Source organism: Lampris incognitus, chromosome 12 (assembly GCF_029633865.1).
Source record: "Lampris incognitus isolate fLamInc1 chromosome 12, fLamInc1.hap2, whole genome shotgun sequence".
Lineage (NCBI taxonomy): Eukaryota > Metazoa > Chordata > Actinopteri > Lampriformes > Lampridae > Lampris > Lampris incognitus.
In genome coordinates this window covers 33,389,994-33,413,621 of record NC_079222.1, presented here as the reverse complement: position 1 = coordinate 33,413,621, position 23,628 = coordinate 33,389,994, and the positions used below count along the sequence as shown (strand labels likewise).

General features: G+C 43.8%; 1 protein-coding gene across 1 annotated transcript in view; it reads left to right on the top strand.

Moving 5' to 3' along the window:
- col5a1 (procollagen, type V, alpha 1) overlaps positions 1-23,628 on the top strand; it is a 103,800-nt gene that overhangs the window by 7,069 nt on the left and 73,103 nt on the right. Inside the window, exon 3 of the mRNA XM_056290506.1 lies at positions 17,083-17,250. Coding sequence (XP_056146481.1) covers positions 17,083-17,250 — 168 coding nt within the window. The remainder of the gene's footprint in view (positions 1-17,082; positions 17,251-23,628) is intronic.

Sequence of the window (23,628 nt, the reverse complement as noted above, 5' to 3'; positions counted from 1 at the left end):
ACTGCTACTACTACTACTACTACTGCCACTACTACTACTACTACTACTACAACTAGTACTACTACTACTACTACTACTAGTGCTACTACCACCACTACTACTACTACTACAACTAGTACTACTGATACTACTACTACTGCTACCACTACTACTACTACTACCACCACTACGCCTACTACTGCAGCACTATCTCAATGCGCCCCCCCCCCCCCCCCCCCACACACACACACACAGATGTAGAGCTGCAGTATGCAGCAACTGAAAGATTGGCATAATTTGATCAACGACAGCCGAGTTTTGAGAGGAAGATACTTTCAGGGAAAACACATTTGTGTACAGTACAGGTTAAGTGTTTGTCCTTGAAACTTGCAGATCTTGAGTCCTGCTATTGATTTTGCTGTGAAAATAGTCAGCAATAGCTTACATTTGAACAAAAGCTGCTTTTATTGTACCTTTACCTTTCACCGAAGTTCCATTTGAACAAGGCCGTGTAACACCGCAGGCCTGTTTTGGGGTCATGTTTTGGTATTAAATATCTGTGTATGTGTGATTCTGTCTTCGCCTGTTTGTCTGACAGCTTGTCCCAATACACTTTCATGTTTATCTGGTTCAGCCTTTCCTGCAGTGATTAGTGGCTGGAGTTATTTCCTATGAGCATACTTCTCACTTCTGGCCCTTATTTTATGACGGACACCGGTATGGGCTGGTCACAAGTGGGGAAATGACAGCATCAGATACATCAGATATGTAAACAGTGAGCTCGCTCCCGTTCCTGCTTTCCCTCTGCTGCTTTGCAGCCTTTCGTCCCACGTCGACGAATGAGGGTCTTAGACGGCGCCTGTCTATAGAAGTTGACCACCTACAAGCAACGCAGCATTCCCCTGTATTGCGTTGTGGTTTGCGAGTGACGTGTTGTGTTTGCATATTTTATTTCTTTTTTGCAGATGTGCAGGTGTGTGCAAAATGCATGTTTGTCGTTGTCTCTGAGTTAGATAAAGCGAGGTTTCCACTAACGTTTAGGGTGTGCAGAGGCCCTGCGAGCCAGCTAATCTGGCGGCCTCTGCACTACGCATGTCAGACGCGTGCTTTAATGCATGCTGCATTGAAGCAGTGGGCTTAATTAGTGTGGAGGTGTGTGTGTGTGATTGCTTGCCCTTTAATTACTGGCTTCCGAGTCTTACGTTAATATGGGTTTGTGTGTGTCGGGTGTGTTAACCTTATGTGTGTGTGTTTCCACTCTCATGCACTTGTGTGCGTGTGTGTGTGTGTGTGTGTGAGTGTGTGGACGCTTGCATGAGTGTGTTTTCCTTGACAGGATGTCCATGTAGTGTAGGTAATGTGCTTAATCTAGCACACATAATGCCTGCATTATAATTGCTAGGGGTGGTCACATGGAAAGCAGAACTTAAGTTCAATAGTGACTGAATTTTTTGCGAGGGTCGCGGAGTGTCGGGATGCTGATCTCTGTTCAGCGTAGGCACGGCTACAGCAGACTGAGATGCTTTTAAAGCCACTGACATAAGTGACAGGAAACTCTGATAGAAAAGATGCTTCGGAGGCTTTGCCGACGACACCTCGACCCTTCGGATTTGCCTTGAGGGGAGCTGAGGCTCCGGCCATAGCTACGTCCACGTCACAGATGGCGACGTTCCAGCTCGGATAGCGGAGTTGGACGACATTCAGAAAAGTCTCGACATATCCTTCCTCATCTAAGATGCGCTCTAGGAGGGGGGTGGGGGGGGGGGTGGAGCGCTCATTGGGCCCTCTTGTTTTTTTGGCAGCGCTGCTTTTCAGGAGAAGCAAGGTCCTCTCTGTTGCTGCTAATTACTCCTTGTCCTCAGCGCCAGGTCAAGCATGTGCCGGCAAAGTCAGGCCTCACTCTTAAAGGGGTGGAGGAGAAGGATAGGGGCCGGAGAAAGAAGGAAGAATGTTAATCTCCCCCATGAAAAAGGTTCTAATTCACTGGTCCAGCACTCCTCCCTCTGTGAAATGAAATGGTCCAGTCTGGAATTACTGAGCGGCGTTACATTAGTTTGCTGGTGTGTGTGTGTGTGTGTGTGTGTGTGTGTGTGTGTGTGTGTTTCTCAGAGGGGGTGGAAACTGAGGGTTGACGGACGGGTTAGGGGATTGGGATCCACAACAGTCTTGGCGCCGAGCCCAAAGTCAGAATCTGGATCTGGCACTCCGGCTACTGTTCATAGAGGGAGAGCAGTTGCCAAGTTTTGATATCGTCTTTTAAAAGTACATTTTCACGAATGCAACGCAACAAAACACACGCTCATGGGTTTCGTGACCTTTACGGCGCGTCCCACCTCCGGCCTGAGTGGAATAGCAGAGATTCTCTCTCCTGTGACTCATGCATGTGAGGGAGACGGCGTTCTGCAGGCCATAACTTCACATATCCCCACTGCAAGACACTAAAATGAGAGTGAAAGGGGTTAACGCGTGCACCGCCATTTTTACTATCTGCTCTCCTTAATTGCAGGTATGCGCCCTATAGAGCTAATAACTGTTAATGCTTATAAAGTCTTCCTGAATAGACCCTTTTACAAGCTGGGTTCATTGTATAGCGGATGCTTGATCTGTTGTGTTTTAGGGAAAGACGCTTTCGGCAAGTCATATCGTTTGAGGCAGAGGAAAACTTTTTTTCGTCCTTTTTTTATACATTTTAGGATCGCTGTAATTGCATATTGGGCCTTCGTTGGTGATCGTTAATGTGCCTGATTCAAACAATGTGGAGCTCCTCTATACTTTAGTTTACTCGTAAAGCACGAGCTGACCAAAGTGATGTTAAAGCGACAAAATTTCACATTTCAAATGCACATTGGGACAAATGTGTCATAGAAATGTGTACCGTTAATAAAACGAATGAAGTGATTGCAAATAAACGAGTAATCTGTGCAATGAACCTCACAACTATAATGTGTATAATGTTAAAGAACATAAAGTGCCATGTCATCAGATAATATGCTCAAACTCCCAACAACACGCAGACAAAAGGGTTGTGTGAGTAATGGTGTAGGGGGCAGGAATCACTTTTATAGTCCAGGAGTGGCCACAGCAAAGGCCCAAATACCTTTTTGGAAAACATGATTTTTATTGGACTGGATTTTTAAACTTTAGCCTAGAACGTGGGACAGCCAAGGAGTCATATCAGATGACCACAGGGTCCTGGAGTACAGGGAGTCTGTTAGCAGGATGTGAGCTGAGACACATTAGCTGTCCTGCGTCCTGGTGGAGAAAGTGTTTGATAAATTGTCAATAGCACATTTTTTTCATGAAATATCTGGATAATATTAAGTTGTGTACACAAACACAAAAACAGTAGACCAGTATTTGCTCATGTGTCCGCAAAGTAGCTGTGAAAAAAAAAACAAAAAAACATATATTTGCTGCTAGCAAACAAATGATAAAGATGCTAGCCTCTCCAGAACACATTGGTTACAATAAGAGAGTTGTATTTAATTGACCTTTACTTTTCTGTTTCCTTCATATACTGATTGCCAGTGCAGTCTAGTGGCAATAGACTATTTTCCTGATTTTTGTTTTTCCCCCTTTCCCCCCTTTCCCTTCATGCAAGCAGATCTCACAGCAACAAGAAAACAACTGTATTTTTCTTTCTCTCCTTTGGCTTTTATACATCAGAGCAGATCAGCAATATAATTCATTTCAGATGTTAGTGGCTCGTTTATTAGTCTGCATCCTTTATGCTACATGTTATGTCCAAAATTGATTACCTTATTAAAAGTTTGTTTAAAAATGTCCAAACAAACACTGATAAATAAATAAATAAATAAATAAATAAATAAATAATATGTGTAAAGGTCATCAGAGGGATGGAGGAACTATCAAGCCTGAATGCAGCCTGCATCAGCATCCACACCATGCACACATGCTAATGCTAATGCTGAGTTTATTATTTAGGCTTATTAACTGAGCATTAGAGAGGGGGCAGGAAATTATAAGGAGTGACCTCCTCCTGCTCCTTTTTGAACATATAATATTTGTTGGGATTCTCTATTGAGTATTCTTTTGTTGAATTCTTCTGGTTTTGTTTTCATCATTTGTTGTTTTCTTTATTTATGCTTGGTCTTTTTTATTTTTTTTTATTTCGCATGTTCGAAATGAAGACATTTGATTTGATTTAAGGTTATTCTTTGTTATTTGGCAGCTAACTATCTTCATAACGTTTACATCGTCATTAATAGGTTATATAGCGAGAAAAAGGACCGTCCCTCTTTGGTCTCAAGTCTGATCTCTGCTGAAAGGTATTTTTAAATACATTTTTTTTCCAGCCTGATCAAATACAACGTAAAAATTGCTCAAAATACTTATTTCAAATGCTTTAATTAAAATACTCCCAATTCTTGATGACCAGGACCGCATATAAGGCGGCATGGGAGGGAAAAGACACATTTTGTATATCTGAGAAAAGGAGAAAGACAGAACATACTCTGTTGGGGTAAAAAAAAAAAGAGGGATACACTTTTTTAAAACGTGACAATTCTTTGAATGAAAGCCATTAGATATGAAGACAGAGCGGAAAGTAAGCAAAGACCAAATAAACAACATTTGGAAAAAAACAAGGCTGAAAAATAATGTTTATGTGCAGAAAACCAGTCTTTTGAAAGTAAAGAGGTTGTGGTCAGTGTCTTGACCCAGGGCATATCAGCGGGGGTATGTTTAGTAAGGGGGGCTTTAGTGCCAGAAGTGTTGCGCTCTCATGGAGCGGCCAGGCTAAGTAAACACCTCATATTAATAAGGTGACATTGAGACCAATACCTGTGGTTTAGGACGTGGTCAAGACAGCTTCCTCTGGGCGGTTGAACGCCAGTAAGGGAAATGCGTGAATAAAAGTGAGTGAATATGTACACAGATTAACAGGAAAATGAGTTTAAAGAGTTTTGAAGTGAGCATCTGTGAAACTTATTGGCCTCTCACGCAGTACTTTTCATCAACGAGGGAGTTCTTCGCTGGATTTTTGTGATCAAAAATGAATACATCTGTAATGTCAATGCTGCATGTCAGTTTTCAGTTCTGTATCAGTCAGCTGGATAACTGCTTCACATGCTGAAAGGAGACTTCCAGGGTCCCAGGTAATCAAGACGTGCTCGTCTCAGGACGGCGTTGTTTTGTGCTGTCTGTTTTAGCTTTTGCCTCTTTGCTGTAAGCTGCTAATTGGCCCTCTTCCCCTTGCTGACCCCCGAGGGACCCAGTAGAGGCACTGTGGTTGGTTTTAAGTCCATTAGGGGTAGAGGTCTCTCACCCAGCTGGTTTAAGTATGTACCCATGCTTGGATGAAAATGAGTAATGGACAGAGAGCCGCTTTCATATCAGTGAAAGGGGAATCTGAGGAAGGAATGTCGGAAGTCACATGAGTTGTATGTTGATGTGGTTTATAGACTGTGTGGAAATAAAAGACAAATTAGCAACGAAGGAATGAGTAGTATCCTGATGATGATTATTTCCTCCCCAGAAGCTGTGGATCTCACAGGATTATCGTGTGTCAGTGTGGATTAGCAGAAGAAAAACTCTTCAGCAAGGGTCATGACACAATTAGCAACAACTGGATGCTCTCTACAAACTTTTTTTTCATGCAATTGAACACATTCTAAATGGCACACAATGCACAGCGCTAACAATGTAATTTCTTATTATTTATATAGTAATGTCTATTAGGATTATATACATACACACACACACACACACACACACACACACACACACACACACATATATATATATATATATATATATATATATATATATATATGGAATGGAAACGGATGATCCGCTGTGGCGACCCCTAACGGAAGCAGCTGAAAGTGTGTGTATATATAGATATTTTTTTATTTATCTATTTATTTATAAAACTGCTGGATAGCATCACCAGTAGGAGTCCATAGCTTAGCCGGCTCGGACATCGCCCGGGTTGACAAGCTCCATTCCATCAGGTGTGGGGGTGATAGCACAACCTGATGAGAAATGGGCTACTGGAACAATTCATTCAACCTGGAATTGATGGAATGCTGCTATAACAGCAGACCCCAGGAGAGGGGCTATATGAAGTGTATGTGGGAACTATGGAGCAGTAGGAGACCTACTTCCACACTGACTCAGAAGTGGCTAGTGGCTCAGTGCTTGAACATCGATAGAAGAATGCTACTGTCACAACTTCAGATGGAGAGGCTCCAGCAGGATGAATATACAATCCAGCACCCTGAATAGCCACCTAGTAGGCAGGAAATACATGAGGACAGACTCCAGCTCAAACAATCCTACCAGCTATGACAGCTGACGTTACTGAGGTTCAAATGAGAATCATGGCCAGACTAAACACAGTCAACCCCCAGGATCAGCTTCCATGACTCAGTGACAAGGTCCTGAGTCATGCTGATGTGGAAACATTCTTATGTTATATCTCGACTGCCACCATAACAGAGACCAACGAGCTTATGTATGCCACTACAACTGTAATGCTGGAGATGCTTGGATACAGGATTAAGAACACAGGTCATCAACAATACCTTCCATGGAATACAAGGCTGGAAGCCAAAATCAAAGCAGCACGGAGAGATGTTAGCCAGTTAATAGTGGTAGAGAAAGGTGTGATGAAAGAGAGGCCCTGGTTGAAGAAGTACAGCAAGATGTACATAAGTGAGGCCCTGGAAATTTCCAAACAAATACTCACAGCTTTGGCTGCCAGGCTGTATAGATACACTAGAGAATTAGAAGCCAAAAAAGTAAATGGCCTGTTCCTCAAAAAACCATCCAAAGTGTACTCCCAGCCACAGAGTCACAAGGGAACAACATCAAACCCACCCAGATCAGAGGCTGAGTGATACTAGAAGGATATATGGGAAAAGGAATCATTGCTCAACACCAATTCCCAGTTGCTGCTGGGCCTAAGAGCAGATCACAGCAATACCCTAGAACAAGAAGCAGTTATGATCACTTTGGCTGACATCCAGTGACGAGTCTCAAACATGAAGAACTGGACTGCACCAGGCCCTGATTTCAAATGTGGCATATGCCACGGTGATGCACTATCCTCACTGCTGTTCTGCATAGGCCTGAACCCCCCCAGCCAGATCATCAAAAAGAATGGATATGGATACTGGTTAAGAAGTGGAGTTACCATCAGCCACCTCCTATACATGGATGACATCAAGCTGTATGCCATGTGCAAAATGTTGACACGCTGATCCACCTCAAAAGGATCTACAGCGAGAACACTGGGATGTCATTCAGACTAGACAAGTGTGGTAAAATGGTGGCAAAAAGAGGAAAGGTGGTGAACATTGAAGGGGTTGAATTACCAGATGGCAGGACAACAGACATACAGGACAGGTGCGAGTACCTGGGTATTCCACAGGCAAATAGAAGCCACAAGGAGGCAGCAAGGAGGTCAGCTACAGCCAAATACCTCCAGATAGTGAGGCAGGTCCTGAGCAGCCAGCTCAATGGGGAGAATAAGATCCAAGCCATCAATGCATGTGCCCTAACAGTCATCAGACACACAGCTGGAATAATAATAATAAGCTGGCCAAAGGAGGAGATAAAGGCCATAGATATCAGGACACGGAAACTCCTCACAATGCACAGAGGGTTCAACCCGAAGTCCAGCAGCCTTAGACTGTATGACAAGCGAAAAGATGGGGGCTGAGGGTTAGTGAGTGTCAGGGCCGCTATCCAGGATGAAACAAGGAACATCCATGAGTACATAAGAAAGAGGGCCCCCAAGGTTGAACTGCTGAATGAGTAGCTCAGGCAGCAGAAGACAGAAAGTGCAGCAGCAGAAGAAGAGGAAGTACTGTGGAAGATCAAGCCCTTCCATGGGATTTACCATCAACAGGAAGAAGACGTAGCTGATATCGAGAAATCCTACCAGTAGCTAAAAAAGGCTGGACTGAAGGAGAGCACAGAGGCTCTGATCATAGCAGCACAAGAACAGACACTCAGGACCAGATCAGTTGAGGCAGGGTTCTACCACACCAGAAAAGACCCAAAATGCAAGCTGTGCAAAGACACAGCTGAGACAGTCCAGCACTTAGTAGCAAGATATACAATGCTAGCTGGGGAAGCATACACTGAAAGGCATAACCAAGTGGCTTGGATAGTGTGTAAGAATATGTGTACTGAATACAGACTGGAAGTCCAAATGGGAGACACCGCCAAAAGTGGTTGAGAATAACAGAGCTAAGATCCTGTGGGACTTCAAGTTCAACAGGTGCTGGCTAACCAACCAGACATTGTAGTGGTTGACAAGGAACGGAAGACAGCAGTAGTGATTGATGTAGCAATCCCGAGCGACGGCAACATCAGAAAGAAAGAGCATGAGAAGCTAGAGGAATACCAAGGGCTGAGGGAAGAACTAGATCGAATGTGGAGGGTGAAATCCACAGTGGTCCCAGTGATAATAGGAGCAGTAGGGGCTGTGACCCCCAAACTGAGTGAGTGGCTGCAGTAGATACCAGAGATAACATTTGAGGTCTCTGTCCAGAAGAGTGTGGTCCTAGCAACAGCTAAGATACTGCACAGAACCCTAAAACTCCCAGGCCTCTGGTAGAGAACCCAAGCTTGAGGAAGACACACACCACCCAACAAATATTTTGGTATGGGAAGCGTTCTGTTTTCCATTTTGGTTTTAATACGAGTAGTATCGATCAACCATGTTTGCGTTTTTACAGGAACATGCTTTCCTTGTATGTTGGTAACAGTCCGTGTGGGGAATAAAAGAAGCGGAACGCATAGGCCGAAAATTTCGTCTGAACCTAAAACACCTTAAAAAGGTATCAATTGAATTGAAAATTGAATTCATCTGGACACAACGTTTATTATTGTAACTTTTTTTTATCTCTATAAACATGTCTGGATGAACTGATTCAACTTTCTCTGATTTCCTTACCTGGATTATTGCATCAAGCATTCATCAAGACGGATCGATGTTTGTGTATTGTTTGGAGAAAAGCTCGACTCCTTGTGAAACAATCAGGTTGTAGAAGTCGTCTCTCAACACCAACGCCATTCTCGAGTCTGAAGTTGCTCATCTAACTGTGAACAGTGGCGGGTGCACGGAAGCGGAAGCCTTCATAGTGTAGCGAATTAGGGGGGCAACCCGGGAACCGTCGCCACAGCCGGGACGCGAACCCGTGTCTCCCACTCCGCAAGCGACAACGTTAACCAGTCGACTAAAGGGTCCGACCCGTTAGCCAAGGACCAACGTGTCTACTTATCCGTGCACGTTACAATAGGAAACAGAAGCAAGCAGCCAGCTGCTACAGCGGAAGCCCCAAAATACTGGCCGTTGTCCCCAGAGCTTAATTGTTGTCAGACGATTTAGCCTCTTCGCTCTGACATTGCTTGTACGGTGATATTATACCGGAATCATCAAAAGTCCAAAGGATAGTTGGTCTTTGTGACATTATATTGCCGTTACATACAAATTATTATATCTAAATTTGTAGAACATATTTTCGTACATAGGCCATGCCTCATTGAAAAAAGCACTGTGTTGAGGTGTTCCCGTTACCCTTCATTACGACTGTCGCTAAAGGGAAATTTCACCAATTTTCGAACGTATCGCTGTCTGTCTGCAACTGTGATAGCACTTGACAAACACTTTCAGTTCTTCCCAATTGTGTTTACATGTTTGGAGCAGCAGTGGCGCAGGGTAAAAACTACAGCCCAGCAGGGTTTCCAATACTCTGGTCTGCTTTAGACGCCGTTCAACAAACATATCCTCATTCCCTCGGCTACAAATCCAGTGCAGAGGACTTCATGTAAAACGCTCATCAGTACTGCACATGCACAAAACCATCTGCACAATTTTCTTTTAACAGTAAAAAAAAAGAAAGAAAGAAAGAAAAAGAAATGTGGGCGTCCAGATGGCGTGGCCGTCTATTCTGCTGCCTACCAGCACGGGTATCGCCGGTTCGAATCCCCTTGTTACCTCCCTGCCTGGTCGGGCGTCCCAACAGACGCAATTGGCCGTGGGAAGCCGGATGTGGGTATGTGTCCTGGTCGCTGCACTAGCGCCTCCTCTGGTCGGTCGTGGCGCCTGTTCCAGGGGGAAGGGGAACAGGGGGTAATAGCGCGATCCTCCCACGCGCTACGTTCCCCTGGCGAAACTCCTCACTGTCAGGTGAAAAGAAGCGGCTGGTGACTCCACATGTATCGGAGGAGGCACGTGGTAGTCTGCAGCCCTCCCGGGATCGGCAGAGGGGGTGGAGCAGTGAGTGGGGTAGAGTGGGGGTAATTGGCCAGATTCAGTTGAGGAGAAAAAGGGGGAAAAAGAAATACGCTAAGTTGTGAAGCGGCATTGCGAGCTGGGACAACAGTGGATGTTCTTTAAAGCAGCAGCCTATAGTCGGTTGGCAAAATAACAGAGTATGGCTCACCAACCATCCATTACAATCTCTCTACAGCCATACGAACAAAAAAAAAAAAGAGCGTTAACCAAGACTGAAGCCACTACATGACCTAAGTGATTTTTATTTAACTCAGCCTTACATTATCATTAGACCGCAAATGGCTGGAGATTTACCTCATAGTAGTTAGGTTCCCAAACATTTGGACAGTGGTGAGCACGCTTAACCATAGATGGCTGCCATACGTTGTATAGACTCGGCTGAGACGCCTAGTGTGAATGAGCAATCTCTTTTGATATTTGTGGGGAATGTTTACTTTAAATTGTTGGAGAAGGGCCGCCTTGTATGTACATCCCACCCAAGTTGACCACAGCTGCAGGCCAAATTGAAATAAACACTGAGTAAAGACAAGGATGTCCACTCACTGGTTGTTATTCCATTTTATCTAAACCTCTTGTTTGCGAGTGAAGACGACGTTGAAATTAAAAGTTAAATTATTGACTTAAACACCACATACTTAACCTATTATGTAGCTAGAATAGGACTCATATTTTCCATGTGTGAGTCACCAGTGTGGTGCCTGCAGAGAAGGCTGAGTGTGGTAGGTCATTCAGCAAGCTGAAGATGCGGTATTGGATTCAGTAGTTTTGCTTCGAATTCCAGCTAATATATTTAAAATGTCAACATATTTTCACTTACAAATAAGAAGTTTTGATAAACTGGACTTGTCTGAGGTAAATTGAATCTGTATTTCACTACGCCCTACTGCCGTTGTGAAGCAGAGTGCCTGTTTAGGCTTGTCTCCAAAAACCTCCACAGTAAGGCGGGGACATAATAAAATACTATAACAATAGCTAGGAATGATAAGGAATATTATCAGAATATGACCCAGGTTGAAAAAAAAAATTACGGAATTTCCCTTTAAGTAGACAGTTTATATAGAAATTGCCCTTTTGCTCCAAGGTTAACAGAGCTGTATACAATACATAAAATGTGTATTTTATATACGAAAACACACTTTGAAAATCCATGGCCACATAAATAAGCATAAACTTTCATAAAATTCTAAGAATGTAAGATTGATTATTTGATAGAGGCTCATGTAAAAAAAAAATTAATCACACAATGACTCAAAGAAATAACCATAGAAAACGGGTGAGTGAATGAATGAATGAATGATCAAAATGGGCACCAGGGGGCGCCACCAGGAGGCGGGTCATTGAAGGAATCGCTGACTGTCAAATTCCTGATCTGACCCATTTGGTGATTTAATGTTGAATGTGAAAATCCAAAAACACACATGCTGGATGCGTTTTTTTTTCTTCTTCTGTGGGTCCCCTCCCTGCGGGATTTAATGACCTCCTCAATTGCTATGTATCCGATGCCACATAGCAATTCAGCTTGATTGAAATAGAGAGCGATGGAGCTGTGTTCATCGCCAAGTCTGACGTTGCTCCAGCGCTCACTGATTCCAATCTGCAGAGTTTGCTTGGTTTTTTATATCACATGACATATCTGTCTGTCTTATTAGCCACCAGTTTTCTTCATCGATCTCTTGGTTTGTTTTTGGATGCCTATATATAGATGTTGGGATAATATTGTAATGTTGTAGATGCTACAAATTATTTGCAGTGTTGTCCACATCTACGTGCAAATACATGTGCGTGTGTGTGTGTGTGTGTTTGCACATGTTTTGCACATGTACTGTATGCTAGCATGTATGCTGGCATGCGAGCACATGGTCTTGCAGTACAGCCACGTGTTGGTGTCCAGCCCTTTATGTAGTGTCACTGGCCTTGTGGTCCTAAGAGTCCATCAATATCAGTTCTCTGTATCTCTGCAGTGGACACGTGGCGGGTTTCGTCCATGGATTCTTGCGACCCCAGGGCCTTGGGTGGCAGGGGTTATCCGGACATTGTTTGGAGCGACTCACTTTGTGATATTATCGCCTCAGAAGTGAATAGGGTAGTATTACTGTTGACACTAGAGTTGTTCTATGGGTACAGCTGGTGGCTGGTGAGGAGAAAGGGATATGAGTAAGCTTGATAGGTGTAATGTTTAGCGGCAGCATTTGGTCTTGAACAATGTCACCAGTTCAGATCCAAGAAAAACGTTCGCTGAAAGATTCATGGAGATGAAGGTGTTTGTGATTATTGGAGCCTCTAAAATAAATGAAAAGCAGCGGTCTCTGCCCTAGTCCTACGAAAGCTCATAAAATCTAGCCCTGATCCACATGGATTTCTCAGCTTTTGTTTGCCAGCGTAATATAAAATGGAATTTGATGATACTACAATCATTAGGGATATTAATAACTCCTCAAAGCTTTCGCCGTGTACGCGAGACGTTATGGGGAACAGCCGTACTTTTTTGTAGGCGGCCTCTTTGCGTGATCTTATTAGGCCATTGAAAATGTGTTGTGGTAAAAACAACAACAACATACCCTCTGCAAGTTGGGGCAAATACCAGATTAAGTGGTTGTGCGCTATAGGAAAAGGGGGGGGAGACCAAATAATATCCGCCCTTTGCAATAGTCTATGCCGTGCTTTACTAGGTGGAAAACACCTCGTGATACCTTTACTTCAAGCAAAGGAAACAGCATTAACCTATAAAAAAAAAAGAAACATCGGTTCAAACATTTGTTTTAACACGCACGCTTCGCCCCGGGGGTAGTTTCCAACAAAAGGCCAATAAAACCAGATTACCACCTCTTAATTGTCTTATCTTCTGACACCAAATTGGTGCGTATGAAACAGATCGTTAAAACTGCTCGGCATCACGAGGCAGTCAGCGGCGCATCCCAGAACTCTTTCAGTGGGGGAGACAAATTTACCCCATCCCCATTAAATACCACGGATTACAACTCTCATGATCCACCGGTTCAGAAACCACAGTAACCTGACAAACCGCCACAGTCAAGTGACGCTGACTAGTGGCGAGTCAGTCAGCGCATCCTCAACAAAATTACAGTGCTTTTCGCGCTCAAGCAGTGACCGTAATTGCTATGATTACCAGGGCCTGTGTTTTCCAAACACCTTAAAGCGAGATGCTGTTGCTAAGTGACAGATATAAATGCAAACACCTTCACTCATACTCCTACTCGTAAACCTGACAATCAAACCATATGTTCATTCGTTCATTCATTAATCGCCATCTGCTTCCCCCGGGGGTGGGGTCGCGGTGGCAGCAAGCTAAGTAGGGCACTCCAGACGTCCCTCTCCGCAGCAACGCCCTCCTCCAGCTCCTCCTGGGGGATCCCGAGGCGTTCTCAGGCCAGATTGGACATGTAGTCCCTCCAGCGAGTTCTGGGTCTACCACCGGGTTGTCCTCCCAGTTGGACGTGCCAGGAAGGCGCCCAGGAGGCATCCTGATCAGGTGCCCAAAAAACCACCTCAACTGGCTCCTTTCGACGCGAAGGAGCAGCGGCTCTACTCCGAGCTCCCTCCGGATGTCCGAGCTCCATAAAACCATATGGGTCGTATCTATCGTACTTGTTTTGATTTAAAAATACTCCTAAGCTAAGCTGAACTCGGAGCTCTCATCATCAGGTTAGGATGGTGTAGGGTGGGGTCTGGATGGCACCAGCATCCATTTTCCGAGGCAGGAAGAATGTGTTGGATTTTTTTCAACGATATGCAGTTACTGAGATATTACCTCAATGGCTAATCAAGAGAAAAAACAAATCTAATTGACATGTAATATTTATTTTAAAAATTACATACATACATACATACATACATACATACATACATACATACATACATACATACATACATACATACATACATACATACATACATACATACATACACATATACGTACATACACATATACGTACATACACATATACGTACATACATATACATACATACATACATACATACATACATACATACATACATACACACACACACACACACACACACACACACACACACACACACACATACGTACATACACATATACGTACATACACATATACGTACATACATACATACATACATACATACATACATACATACATACATACATACATACATACGTACGTACGTACGTACGTACGTACGTACATATATATATATATATACATATACATACATATACATACATGCATACCCACACACACACACACACACACACATATATATATATATATATATATATATATATATATATATATATATATATATAAACCGCTTATTCTGCAGGCTGCTGTCAGGGTTGCAGGGATGCTGGAGCCTATTCCAGCCATCATGGGGGGGGGGCACTCTAGACAGACAGACAGACACCCAAAGACCACTGCGATAGACTCCAGCATCCCCCCTGTTTGGATAATGGATGGATGGGTCGTTTTATGTATCTATATCTATATATATATTTTCCCCCCCTAATATCAAATGCTGCAAAGAAAGAAGCGGCGAAACACTAACATTTAAGGATAAATAATGAGTCCATATTGTGACAGATTTATGACAAATGCTTGTAGTTTATTGATAATTTCTGTCCAAACTTTGTTATGATTATGTCATCTTTTGCTTGCGGTATCGTATACACTTGAGACCCACCACTTGAGAATTGCTGCCTCTCTGAGATATAGCTTATGACGCCGTGAATGGTACAAATATTTCTTAAATTCTGCTTTGAAGATGTTTTTTTTCACCCCTAAATTGGCTCTTTGGGGTATTATTAAGTGTAATTCCCTGCTAAATACAGGCCCACGGCTCATTCAGAGCAGCTAATTAGCCGAGCCTGCATCATCGTGGTGAACAATGGACTTCATATAGCTGGCCGGTTGGTTTCCCTACGTTTCTTCGTCGTGACCTGATGACAGACAAAGCTGTCTCCTCGTGTGGATCCCGACACGAGGCCTCTGTGCAGCGACGGCACGCACTCCCAGGGACTGTAGTAGCTGAAGTTGTCCGTTATCCTCTGGTCATACTAAGACGCCTACCAAGATGGGTTTGGTAATTGAAGGGCGATGACTGGATTCTTCTTTGCTGATGTGAAATCTTCTGCCGGCGTGCTGGTGTACCATGCCCGTCTGACTCGTGGGCTCAGCAGCTCAAATCTAAAAAAAACAAAACATTTCCAGTTCGCTTCCCTGTGAAGACAGGAAGACTGAAATGAGAAGGGGGTGAAAGAGGGAGAGATATGGGTTGTGTGTCTGTGTGTGTGTGTTGTGCGTGCAGGGGGGGAGAAGGGTCCGGGGGAACTGAAAAGAGAGGGTCCAGCTGGGGAATCACTTCATAGCTCCATTCATTCGTCTGAAACAAATCCAGGGTTCCCCCCCTTGAAACAGTCCACATACACTCCCCGGGCTGACATGTATATTTGTGTTGAAAGACGGCGCTTAACGTTTTGTTCATTCGGTCGACCCGCTACAGCGAGGCACAAAGTGCTTATGTGTGCGATTGGCGAAGCCGGGGTTCCTGTAATGGTCCCCTGCACCTGAGATCTTCCTGATGTCTCGCAAGTGAAAGATTACGGGGGCACTATTGGATGTCATCCCTCCGACTTCGACACAAAGGCTTATTTAGTTGCTTATGTTGCCCCGTTGACGTCGACACAATGCGGGTAATGGGCTTTTAAGCCCTAGTTGATGAGGAGGAAGGTTACCTCACAGTTGTAAAGGTACACGTGCGGCTGAAGTGGTCCTAAATGGAGACCTGTGTTTAAGAACGTCCAGCGCCCTTTAATTGATCACCGCCGCTGCATGTAAGTGCATGTGTGTAACGATATCCAGCTGCAGGCCGTTGCCGTGGGCAGTGGAGAAAGTGCAAACGCTCGGCACTTCCCACCCTTCCTCCCACATTTCCCAGCAGCCCATTCAGGCGCTAGTCAAAGTTGATTTACACAGGGCAAATAAGTGTGTGGTGCACACAAAAATGCACTTTTGTCTCACTTTTGTCTATATTCCCCCCCCTCCCCCCATGCTATAAACATTTATTTTTTGCTATCGTCTTCTGTTTAGTCTACAGCCTCACCACGGCGGCGGGTGCCCGTCCCCAATCTCTTCACCGCTATCTCCGAAGATGTATCATAGTAATCTTCTCTTTTCACATCTTCCCAGGGACGGCGCTAGCTGTTAATGTGTGTCATTACCGAGCTCGTTGCCAACATCTGGCTACGAAAACAGCTGCTTTTTCTGGGTGGTTTTGGCCTCCAAGGGTGCGGTGCGGGGTCAAACCCCATGTCACACTGTCCTGACCCCGTGCGCCGCTGCGGCGGCCTGCTAGCAGCTGGGACCGCCAGCGTAAGGGTGTGCTAATTGCACGGTTGCGGCCAGAGGGAGGCGGCGGTAGTTTTGGTCTGGTCGAAAAGACGGTAACACAATGGCCTTTAAGAGCAGCCGTAACCCATTATCATGGCGATCTATAAAAGGCCACATCTCTCCCTGCCTAACTGGAAAACAAACATAGCTCAGCCATGATGTGAAATATCCTTCAGGGTAACCTTACTCTTGCTTAAAACCCCCGGGTAAAGGCGGTAGAGAAGGGGTAACTAGGTTGGTGGGGGATGTTAGGTAGTTCACATTAAGCCTATTTATTTCATAGAGATATTTTACTCTGGGGTTTGGGTACCTTGATATTGTGTGGGGTGGGGATCAAGTGTGTTATTCTGTTTGCGAACGGCATTTCTCTGTCTGAATCCAAAGCATGTTATTTCCTTAAAAGCCTAACACATCGTTTCCATTGTGTCTCTCTTCTCTCCACAGTGGAACCCGCAGACCTCTTGAAGATTTTAGATTTCCACAGTTTACCTGAGGGTGTTACAAAAACAACAGGTTTCTGCTCACATAGGAAGTCGACAAAAGGACCTGATGTGGCCTATAGAGTATCCAAAGATGCTCAGCTCAGCGCTCCTACCAAACAGCTATATCCAGGTGAGCACCCGCACACAGAACGGGCTGGACCTCGTCACAGCGTTCTCTTTCCCTGTATTCGTGTCTCGCTTTAAGACTCAAATGTTGTCGCCCACCTAAACTCACCCGTATTATGACGGGCGGCACGGCGGCCCAGCGGTTAGCACTGTTGCCTCACAGCAAGAAGGTCCTGGGTTCGAACCCCAGGCCGTCCCAGGTCCTTTCTGTGTGGAGTTTGCATGTTCTCCCCGTGTCTGCGTGGTTTTCCTCCGGGTGCCCCGGTTTCCTCCCACCATCAAAAAGACATGCATGTTAGGGTTAATACTCCTGCCTGTGCCCCTGAGCAAGGCAATGGAAAGAAGAACTGGAGTTGGTCCCCGGGCACCGCAGCTGCCCGCTGCTCCTATACAATAGGATGGGTTGAATGCAGAAGACAGACTTGTTTGTAACCTGCACAATGACAAGAATAACGTGGCTATCTTCTTCTTTCTTCTTCTTCTTCTTCTTCTTCTTCCTTCAAGAAGCGTAGCACTGTTTCTAAAATGCTTGATAACTCTTGCAGTCTGTTTTTATTTACTATGGAACTTAAGGTCAAGTCTCTTATACCACCCTTCACCATTGGTCATAGTAAAATGCGAGTATAAACATGACTAGAAGGTAGTATGTCAGCCCTCTGGTCTGGCCCTGGCCCTGGCCCTGGCCCTGGACCTGGCCCTGGCCCTGGACCTGGCCCTGGCCCTGGCCCTAGCCCTGGCCCTGGCCCTTTCTCATCCATCATGCAGTTGGTTTATTTCCCATGACTGCTGGCTCGGTGTCACCTGTACTGATTTATACCCGGTTGCAGACATCAACCACATCTGCTTTTTTTTCCCTGCATCATTTCCACATTAATATACTTCATGTGTGTATGTACACATACTCTATGAGTCAATGTCGGCTTCAAATTCTTGCTCCTGTAAAAGAGAGCAAGAAATTAAGAAACGGTTGGAGAGAAACGGAGAATTAAACAGAGATAGGGAGAGAGAGAGGTATGCCAACTTAACTGGGAAGCATTATCTACATACTGAGTCGGTCCAGTTCCCCCCCCCTCCCCAATCTATGCACAATTAAAACAATATGTGGGCCATACAAAAGCCCTCTTTCAAAATCCTGCACATAATTTCCATGTGAGAATTAGCCCAGTAAAGCTTGCCGGTGGAGGAGGAGCCGCTGACGGATGGGAAGGCAGAGAAAAAAGTGGGCGTGAAGGGGAGGGAGGTGTGGGGTTCCTCTTCCCCCTCTTCTATTGTGCTGACGTGGCTCTGGGTTCCTTTGCTGTGGTTCACCACTGTACCATTCCCCTCTGTCTTCGCCCTCGCTTTCAGCATTCGCTTTTCCCCCTCCTGTTAGCTTTGCTTTCCTTTGTGTTGCTTAATTTATCCCTCTGTCTCTCCCCTGACCGCTGTTGCTGCCTTGAGAGTTTGTTCTTTGTCCCGACTAACTTCTTAAGGGTTTGAGACTGTCCCGAGAGAGGCACGTGAAGCCTTTCTTCTATCCAGTTAGCTATTCATCCAGAGTGACTAACAATCAATAATCATAATTTCATGACCCCTGAGAGCAGGATAAGCAGAAAATGGATCATGGATAGTAGATAATGGATAATTTCATGACCCAGACCGCCAGCACCAGAGAAAGGTGTTTCCCCCAGCACAAATAAACTCATAAGAAGAGAAAGAAGTTGTAGCCGCGAAGTAGCACAGCAAGTAAAAGGCTGTGTTGTATAGTTGCAGAGTACTGCAGTTAGAGTGGGGATGAGAAGTTCTGCGAGTTAAACTTTAGTTTGAACGATATACCGTGACGGATCACGGTATATCGTCATCTCCTGACTCAGAGTCTCCCGGGTCTGCGGTGTCCTGGCGGATCCCTGATCCGTATCTCAACTCTTCCTAAGAGCTTAAAGCGGATGCGGTGCTCCTGCAGCCTGCGCACCCTCTCATGAACCCAAAAACCCACAAGCCACGCCGACTTTGAACTACTGTAAGAGGAGACCCAACATGAGACTTTGTTTAGATACGGATGCTATAATTACACACACCGTTTAGATCATGCAAAATAACAGTGTGCATAACACAAAACAACATGAAAGACCTTCAAAACAGCCAGTACTTGCAAAGGTACACATAGGTCTTGCTTTGACAGCCTTAAAAATGGCAGTAGTGTCTGTTAAGTGGGCCCCTTGTTGGCTCACCCTAACATATTGTATAGCTAATGCATTCCAGGAGGCAGCTAAACTTGTGAGATCGTTTTGTCATCCCCCCCCCCCATAACTATATTTGTTAACGAGTTATTGGTTTGGCTCACAACCTTGCTATAGAAAAGCCCTGAATCGAGTTAACATTCTGCCCCCCCCCCCATGGATATAACACATTTGAAGATAGATAAATGCACGAGACGATCTAACAACATGCACACTTTGTTATATTTATGATACATGTATTCAACAACACCAGATCTGATTAAATACGTGGCCCATGACCACATAACTACAAAATAAAAATAAAAAAAAAATCTATGATGTTGTGCTGGAAAATAACAAGTACAGACATGCAATCATTAAGCAAACATGTGGAAAGGATGATTCATCTGAAGCTTTGGAGGGGCTGGAAATAGAAGAGATTGCTCCTCAACACCTTATTTGCATGGATGAAGATCTGAGGAGTATGCCTTGGAGGTAGCTAGCGTCCTCCGATATTCACAATACTCACTTCACTCAGTAGTCCAACATTTTGATAATGCTGTGACAAAGTCTCTTTTTAGAGAAACTGGACATGTGCACATATGTACCAACCGGCGTCCATACAAATAATACTTGCATTCAAATTGGCACAATTCTTGTGTGCCCATTTGAACGTGTGCCCCTGTGCCCGGGTTATATTGGACTTGTGTTTTTGTCTTACCTCTGTTTTCGGCATGCCATAATTGACAACTGTCAGCATGACATTAGCTCAAATTGCGAGATAAAAAAACATGTAATTTCTAACACTGTTCACATTTTCCTTGTGTGCCTAAATAGGATAATAACTTAAATGGGCAACTTGGGATTCTTGCCCATAGCTAATATCACTCGAGTTGGGGAGTCCTGTTACTTTGGAACATTACTTTATAACTTTCTACAACACTTTTCTGCTCTATGTCTAAAGCTGAATAGTCTTGTTACTTTGGAACTTTACTTTATAACTCTCTACAACACTTTTCTGCTCTACATCTAAAGCTGGATAGTCTTGTTACTTTGGAACGTTACTTTATAACTCTCTTACAACACTTTTCTGCTCTATGTCTAAAGCTGAATAGTCTTGTTACTTTGGAACGTTACTTTGTAAATCTCTTACAACACTTTTCTGCTCTACATCTAAAGCTGGATAGTCCTGTTACTTTGGAACGTTACTTTATAACTCTCAATAACACTTTTCTGCTCTATGTCTAAAGCTGGATAGTCCTGTTACTTTGGAACATTACTTTATAACTCACTTACAACACTTTTCTGCTCTATGTCTAAAGCTGAATAGTCTTGTTACTTTGGAACGTTACTTTATAACTCTCTATAACACTTTTCTGCTCTACGTCTAAAGCTGGATAGTCTTGTTACTTTGGAACGTTACTTTATAACTCTCTATAACACTTTCCTGCTCTACATCTAAAGCTGGATAGTCCTGTTACTTTGGAACGTTACTTTATAACTCTCTTACAACACTTTTCTGCTCTACGTCTAAAGCTGGATAGTCCTGTTACTTTGGAACGTTACTTTATAACTCTCTTACAACACTTTTCTGCTCTACGTCTAAAGCTGGATAGTCCTGTTACTTTGGAACGTTACTTTATAACTCTCTTACAACACTTTTCTGCTCTACATCTAAGGCTGGATAGTCTTGTTACTTTGGAACGTTACTTTATAACTCTCTATAACACTTTCCTGCTCTACATCTAAAGCTGGATAGTCCTGTTACTTTGGAACGTTACTTTATAACTCTCTTACAACACTTTTCTGCTCTACGTCTAAAGCTGGATAGTCCTGATACTTTGGAACGTTACTTTATAACTCTCTTACAACACTTTTCTGCTCTACATCTAAGGCTGGATAGTCTTGTTACTTTGGAACGTTACTTTATAACTCTCTATAACACTTTTCTGCTCTACATCTAAAGCTGGATAGTCCTGTTACTTTGGAACATTACTTTATAACTCTCTATAACACTTTCCTGCTCTACGTCTAAAGCTGGATAGTCCTGTTACTTTGGAACGTTACTTTATAACTCTCTTACAACACTTTTATGCTCTACATCTAAAGCTGGATAGTCTTGTTACTTTGGAACATTACTTTATAACTCTGTATTACACTTTTCTGCTCTACGTCTAAAGCTGGATAGTCCTGTTACTCTGGAACATTACTTTATAACTCTCTATAACACTTTTCTGCTCTACGTCTAAAGCTGGATAGTCCTGTTACTTTGGAACGTTACTTTATAACTCTCTACAACACTTTCCTGCTCTACGTCTAAAGGCCAAACTTTTATCAGACTATAGAATATTATCATACTAGTACTAATACTAATACTGATACTAATACACTCTCAGAAATTGAGGTACTGAAGAGGTACAGTTCTGTGCTCATACACAGTAAAAACCTGAGTGTTGATTTAACCCTGAGAGTGTACAAATGGATCCTTTTGGGTCCATTTTTACACTCTCGGAGTTAAATTAACACTCGGGATTTTACCGTGTAGGTACATTACAGCAACAGAGGTACAATATTGCACTTTGAAGGATCAGATATGTATCTTTCCATAAGCTGAAAGGTAACAAAGGGTAATTAAAAGACGATTAAGTACAATTACGTGAGTACATCATTGTACTTCAGAAAGGTACTGCCCCAGCGACAAGCATTTGTACCCACTTAGGTACCCACCGGTACTTGTTTTTCTTAGTGTGTACTAATGCCGCTGGGTCTGAACAGATATTTTAAGACTAAAGTAGTTGCTATTATTATCAAATATTTGAACCCCCCCCCCCCATGTGATTCACCTGTCCTATATATGTATGGACTCATACACGTAAAATACTCGTTGATTTTGTGTTTTTTTAACTCTTTGTCCATGTTTTTCTCTCTTCTCTCTTTATCTCTTTGTCTCGCTTTCTCCCTCCCTCCCTCCCTCCCTCCCTCCCTCCCTCTCTCTCTCTCTCTCTCTCTTACGGGCATGCACACACACACACACACACACACTATTTACCCCAGTCTGAATGAGGTATAGCTCTCATCTGGTCACCAAGAATAGTGTTTTGAAGGACACATTCCTTGGAAACATGAGCCCCCGCGGAGCCACCTCCTCCCACCTTACTATGTGTTCCTGAGGGGAGCGTGAGGAGGAACAGACACTACCAGCACTAGAAAAAAGTTAATTTTTTTTCCCCCCTCTCTCTCTTGCACAACTTTTTCTTTGGAAATCTCATCCTTCCACCCCTTCTACTCACGGTCACTAATCTAGTCCTCGTAGAGAGTCCCACACTGAAATATGTACACAACGAACGCCCCCATCAACCACCCAAAGCTCTGAAAACCTACAGTGGGGTAGTTCTCTGTAAAATGTTCAATTATTGAGAAATACACCCCTCCCAGCCCACCCCCCTAAAAAAAAAAATGGCTGAGAAATAGTCATTTGAATTCGGATGTTATGGCACACACATTCCTCTCCTCCTCCACTCCCACCTCTTATTTTCTGAGCCTCCTCTTATCCAGTACGTGCTCGGTGTCTCCGGCCAGACATGGCTGATAAAGAGACGGATCTAGAGACCAACTCCTTATACAGCGTTTGCCTTGCCCTTACTTAGCTCAGTAATGCAAGGCGAGACTCATTGACTAACTTTCGCCTTGTCGGAAAAAACCCCCCCCCCCCATCAAAATTGTGGAAAATGAGCATGGATTTTGCATCAGATCTTCCCCAATTAGCCATTAAATCTTTATAATATCTGTTTATTTTAAGCTGCTAATCTCCTTTCCATGTCACTCTCTAATTGGGTAACATTCTTCTGACCAATTTTTTTTTTTTTTTACACATCCATGCCCTGTGATGACCTTCACAATTAAGGTTTTCTGAAGTATTTTTCTCCTTGTTTTTCTTTTCTTTTTTTTTTTTTGGTTTCTCACTCTCTTATTCTTCTTCCTCTCGAGCTCTCTTCCCTCTGCCTTACATTGTTCTCCTCGACCATCTTCCAGTCGAAGCTATGCTTCTCATTCGGTGCCAAGCTCAATTCTTCGGGGAGCACACAGCCAAGGCATGTGCTCTCCACATGATGTGATTAGACGCCTGGCATTAATGAAGGAAAGATATAAAATAGAAATGTGCGGGGCGGCAAACAGACGGACAC